The following is a 6,198-nucleotide window of genomic DNA, read 5'->3' on the forward strand; positions in this document are numbered from 1 at the left end:
TGCAATTCAGTTGTTGTACAACTCAAGTATTTCATCACTAATCTGGGTCCTGGCTTAATTATTTTGGTCGGGAACAGTTCTTAATTCTGATTAGGAAATAATTATACACTCTATTAACATTAATAGAAGAAATCTAAGAAGATGGTATATGCTAAACTGTCAAAGTACAAAATATTCAAATTCTAGGCTTACTACAGAGGGGCAGAGGATTAGTTATACAATGAAGATAATCTGAAATTTAGCTGTGTGTTATGAAGAAACAACAGGTAACACACAACATCCAAATTTCCCCATTGAGAAACGTCATCTGATTTCATTGGCTCACACTACAATCAACAAATATTAGATCAGGTAATCTGGAAATAGTCTCATGTAAACATCAAATTAAGCTGGAATCCACATCGTTGAAGCCTCATGTAAACGGTTAGCTTGCATCAAAGTGACCTTGTTGTCTAGTGTTTATACCTCTCTAATGCAAGGTATCAAATTTCAACACTGAAACTCTAGTTTAATATGCAATCCAAATATTTCAAAGCAACAGTTAAGCATCAAGACTCTAGAGTGTTGTCGATTAAAAAAATAAGCATACAAAGACTATGCTACCATTTTCCAGTATATAGTATATACACTACCAAATCCATAATGTCCAGTCTCAGCCAATCTAGCTCATTACAAGCCAATATTGCTGGTGTCGAGTTGAACTTAACCTTGTAATAAGAGGGTTGTGCTTATTTAACCAGCACTCAGTTTAAAATGAGAAATTATGATGCAGTGGTTCCCGAAACATGATCGTGTGTGTGCTCCTCTGGTCTAACTGAACACCAGTGCTCTGTTTCAGTTCGTGGGTGCTCTATGCTTGTCATGGATGGGACACTCACCTCCATAACCAGTTTGTTCTACATGATGTACATGGTACGGCAAGTAGAGGTAAGATTGGGATTGAGGCAGAGAAAGCAAGGGAGAGAGAGGAACCTGTAGAACCAATAGGCACCGCTACACTGTCGAGGTCCTCGCGCTGCCCATCGCCCTTGCTCCTAAGGCCTGGCTTCCCATGCTCTTGTTCCCCAAGTCCCATCACCAGTCAGCCCGTCCACACACTCACACGGCCGCGACATGTCGCTGCGGCGGTGGCTGACTTTTCTCCTTGACTCAGCACAAAAACTTAATGTACATGGACAATTCATTTTTCTATCAATTTGAACTGTAGTAAATCCTTATAATGAGAACGTAAAGACAAACCACAATACAAAAGCATAATTCACAGACATTAACACCATATCGATCTTTAGGCTTTAGTCTAATCGCGTCCTAAAAATTCCTCGCCCTTAATCTTCCAACTTCATACCAGGTAAGAAAAACATTTGGCAGCCCTAACCCTAGTGTCAAGCAGCCAGGTACGCAAGCACGAAAGCAGAGCGTAACGTAATTGAACAGAGGAGAAGCACAAGACGCATGACATACCTGGCTGCGCGGCCCATCCCTGCTCCCCTCCCTTGATTTTCTCGGGGAAGGCGTAGTTCACGGTGAGGACGCGGCCGAAGAACTCGGCGCCATCCATGTTGTCCATGGCGGTGGCGGTGTTCTCGCGCTCCAGGAACGTGAAGAACCCAAAGGAGCAGTGCTTCTGCGTGGCCTGGTCGAGCGGCCTCTTGACGCCCTTGATCTCCCTGAACCAGGACGGCACGAACACCGCATGCAGGATCTTCTCTCCCCCTCCTCCGCCAGTCCACCTGCGCCGACGAAAGCAGGGACGGAGCTCGGCTTAGTTTTCCATCGCACAGGAACAAGAAAAGGCAAGGTCCTTCTGCACCCGGGGAAGCAACCCGGAGAACAGCCGGGGGCGAACCATGCGCATCTCGCTGAGAAATTTCGTCAAACAGTTGGCGAGCGACCGAGCGCGGACAACAGCGGCAGAGAAGAGGTTAGTGAGGGAGGATGGTGCCACCGTGTACCTATGTAGGGGGTGTTCTTCTACACCGGCTGGTTCATGGAGGCGACGGTGGTGGCGACTGCGACGATGAAGCTGCGGGGTCAGTAGGAGCCGGGGATTGCTTGCGGGGAGGAAAACAGAAGCAGGGGACCCCAAGAACGGATGGACGGAGAAGACCGGCCGCGCGTGGCGGCGGTGGCGGTGGCGCCGTACCCTTACGCATCGAGGAGGAGATCCGAGAAGACCGGCCGCGCGTGGCGGCAGCGGCGGCGGCGGCGCCATACCTTTACGCATCGAGGAGGAGATCTCAAGTTCGTGTGTTCTTTTTTATAAATCTGCTCCGAGTTCATGAGGCACAACCCACCGGCCACGAAACGCTTTCTCTGTTCACCACTTAAAAACAGTACCGCGAGTTCAATTGTTAAAAACTACAGATACCTTTGTGTAAAAAGTCCACGACGGCGAACCCGGAGGCTCAATCCATGCTTTATTTATTATTATATATATATATATATATATATAAATACTAGCACAAATGCCCGTGCGTTACAACGGAAGAAAAATAACGAGGTGCTGATAATAAAAATGGTATATAAGTGATCATGCATAGAACTGATTGAAGGAGGCAACTTAGTGGGACATACCCTATGCATCCGGGAGACTTCGCATGTCAATGTATCTATCCTCCCTCGGCTTTCTGGTCCAATAGAAAGCACAACATCGAAACATGAATAATTTGCCACTTAACTCATTGCATCTTTGCGGTGACCTCCTTTGACTAATATAAAAAAGGCTTCATCTCCTGTTCTGAGGAGGCAGGAGGTGAATTAAGTCTGACGAACCTTCACAAGAGTCTCTTGCAAGCAACAAAATTGAGGTTTGACAAGCATGCACGCTCGACTGCCCATGAGATCACAAGATGACAAAAATATGGCAATTCGATCAGAAAGACCATATATACCTTATCGCAAGCACATGTGCTAAGACCATGATTAGGGCACACAGAGCTACATGAGAGATGTTAAAACGGAGGGGAGTGCTCCTCTATCCTAGTTGCCGTGCGGGGGCGAAACATAACGTGAGTAAGATGAGGTGTTGTCGCATTCTCTCTACTCTTCATCTCTCCCTCTCCCCTCTCTATCTCACTAACGACATCGGTGACATTCAGAGTTGAGGAATATCTTAATTGTCAGCAAGTCTAAGTGAGCTCCAAATACCTTCTCCCTTTGAGAAACATCTAATTCCAATATTTCACTCACTTTTAATTATTGTATCTGACGATAGTAACAACAAACATCAAGTAATTACCTGCAAAACAATCAAGTAATTATCGGCAAAATTACTTCACGTGCGATAGAATCTAGTACGATTTCCGTCCGACGTGACAGTGGATGGTGAGGATGCTTTTTACATATGCGATTGACGCTGCCTATACTGCATCGAACAAAAATCTTTAGAGATCCGTCGTATGTGAAACACTCTTATAATTGGTACTCATTCCGATTTATTTTTTCAATCGGTAGCACATATAGCTTCCATTAAAAAAAGGAAAGCAAACCAAGAATCCCCCACCGAGAGCTCCCTTATCCAGACAATGTTGCTGCTCGTCATCCATCACCCCAGCAGCGCTCATCCAACAACAAACCATGGATTCCCCCATCGCGACCTCACACCACCTCTCTCCGTGCGACGAGGACTCCACTTCCCGGTGTGCGCCGGGGGCCGGCGAGGGGCGGGATCGGGCTGGTGTGCACGACAGCTGGGCTGTGCGGGGGAAGGGAAGGAAGGTGAGCCACACCGAGATCCAGCCTCGTCTCGCTCTTCGGCGAATCGCCGGTCCGTCGAGCGAAGACAGCGCGCCGGTGGCGGTCTCCGTCGGAGTGCACGCCGTGATCCTCTGCTCCTTTTTTGCTTGGGGGCACAGCAAGTTCCATTCTCCGGTTGACCACAGCTACCTTCTCCGGTGACCACGCGCCACAGCAACCTTCGTTCCATTCCAGTCGCGCTCCTTTCCCACTTTGGAGTTCATTCATCCTTATTCCGTTTCCTTTGGCCTCTTTTATCTTCCTTATAGCCTCTTATTTCTTATTCCTAGATGGCTTCTCTTATTCGTAGATAGCTTCTTAACACCCAGACAAATCTAAGACGTATATAAATTAGATGCATTGGGTGTAAGGAGCCGATGTGGGACTATTTAAAAAGTAAATTGACATCAGGATAGGTGGGATGGATCACCGGCTGCAGCACGGCGTAGCTCGCGTTGGTTTTTTTTAAGCATGTTGAGGTTGGTTTTGAGACGGAGAAAGGAAAGCTTAGGAAGTTTTGAGACGGACGAACGAACGGACGGTTTTGAGACGGAGAAAGGAAAGCGACGTACGAAGTTTTGAGACGGACGGATGAGCGGAAGAAAAATAGCACCACCTCGGGTAAACCATATGAAACAAACTGAAAGCGTAAAATTATGGGAAGAAGCGTATTGTGACGGTGAATCTACAAAGTTAATTTATGCTTTATTATAAAATTAGGGAAGATATATATATATATATATATATATATATATATATATATATATATATATACACTAGTGCAAATGCCCGTGCGTTGTACCGGACGAAATATTAAATATAACTTGCTTCAAGTGCCATTATGAAACACCTTTTTAATCCAAATTTTGCAAACGTCATAAACAAGTTTACACTAAGTATTTCTTTTTGCACTATGAAATTTGGATATACCTAATGTTCGTCATGACCTATTTCAGATCCGCACTTTCATTTCATCCTATGAAAGAGTAGTTGCATATGGAATAGTCTTTCAATCAATTTTATTTTTTGTTATTCAGAAAAACATGAATATTTTTTATTTTGAGAAGGTGTTTTTTAAGAATGTTTTATTTAAATGGAATACTAAGTATTTCTTTTTAGACCATGAAATTTTGGACATACCCACAATTTTCATCATGACCTATTTCAGATCCATTAAAGAGTAGTTGCGTATAGAATAGTCTTTCAATCAATTTTATTTTTTGTTATTCAGAAAAACATGAATATTTTTTATTTTGAGAAGGTGTTTTTCAAGAATGTTTTATTTAAATGGAATCATTTTTAAGGCGACAAACTTTTTTTGGAATATTATATTTTATTTGTAATTTATTTTGCACTATTTTTTGGGCTTGGCCCATTGAAAGACTTGACCGACAAACACACAGACAACACGCATGAACTCAATTGTTCTTCCCGTTCCCCATTCTTCTTCCCCACTGATGGACAGCGCCTCCCTTGTCCCCATCGTTCTCGGAGAACGAGTGCAGGAAGAAACATGGGAACATGGCAGACCGTAGAATAGTAGAGAAACATCAGTCCTGCACCCTCACTAAAGTCTTTCCTAGCCTTTTCTGTTTTTCCTTTCTCCTGAAGCTTTGTACGTCTTTCCTTCTAAAGACTCATACAATGCCCTTGAGATATATTATTTTCAAGCTCCTCACTCATAGAGCAAACACATTGTAATAAAAAATCATGGACAATAATAGTACTGCATCTGTAATGTATTCATATAGGGTCTTGGAAACAGGTGTAAACTTCAGAAACATATGTTTTTTATCTTTTAATCCTATTTTCTAGCAAGAACATGGTGGATTATAGATTATCACTTGTGATCATAATCACAAGGGAAGTACAATGTGATCGTCATAAAAACATAAACACGATATATTTGACATAAAAACATGACAAATGGGGAAATTTCCTTGTCCAACAAGGCCTATATAACTGTCATTTAAAATAATAACAATTCTCCAGCAAACACATGCATTTCACATACAGTAGTAGCATATAGAGTTCTCTCTGTTAATAAATTAGGCCATGTTTGCATGCATTAAAACATCTTACAGGTTCAAAATTGACGCCATGGGTGTGCAAAACTGTAGAGTAGAAAACCAGTATGATATGCACGTCTACCATCCTGTACATCTGAATATACAGTGAAACTTGTACTGTGTGCAGCCTAAATACAATCCAATCTAGGTACAAACTGAAGCAACTGAAAATATCAAGGGAGTTAAATCACCAAATGTATTGATCAATATCTAACAAAAGAATTGTTAACGTCAGTCCATTCTTGAGTAAGTTTATAAGCTGCACTGTCATCAAATCTTCTCGAAAACAAAAATGATGCTTTGCTAACATGATGAAAAAAAAAGTGCAGCTCACTGTTACATATCACTAACCATAAATGCCATAGAGCAGGAATCTTGTTCATATTAACAGTGA

General features: G+C 42.8%; 1 protein-coding gene across 1 annotated transcript; it reads right to left on the reverse strand.

Moving 5' to 3' along the window:
• Positions 1–1,081: 1,081 nt before the first annotated feature.
• On the reverse strand, positions 1,082–2,224 carry LOC125507588 (uncharacterized). The gene is made up of 3 exons (XM_087539663.1): positions 1,953–2,224; positions 1,462–1,730; positions 1,082–1,161 (listed from the first exon to the last, which is right to left on the reverse strand). Exons 1-3 carry the CDS (start codon positions 2,222–2,224, stop codon positions 1,082–1,084), a joined length of 621 nt encoding a protein of 206 aa, XP_087395789.1.
• Positions 2,225–6,198: the final 3,974 nt, after the last annotated feature.

Source organism: Triticum urartu, chromosome 2A (genome assembly GCF_056163025.1).
Source record: "Triticum urartu cultivar PI428250 chromosome 2A, HENAU_Tu73, whole genome shotgun sequence".
Taxonomy (NCBI): domain Eukaryota; kingdom Viridiplantae; phylum Streptophyta; class Magnoliopsida; order Poales; family Poaceae; genus Triticum; species Triticum urartu.

Excerpts from the sequence above, each read along its gene's own strand:
- LOC125507588 (XM_087539663.1), bottom strand. The coding sequence starts at position 2,224 with ATGCGTAAAGGTATGGCGCCGCCGCCGCCGCTGCCGCCACGCGCGGCC. Across the intron at positions 1,731-1,952 it reads GAAGAACACCCCCTACATAG|GTGGACTGGCGGAGGAGGGG; the intron begins GTACACGGTGGC and ends TCGTCGGCGCAG. Across the intron at positions 1,162-1,461 it reads GGGATGGGCCGCGCAGCCAG|TTTTTGTGCTGAGTCAAGGA; the intron begins GTATGTCATGCG and ends ATGTACATTAAG.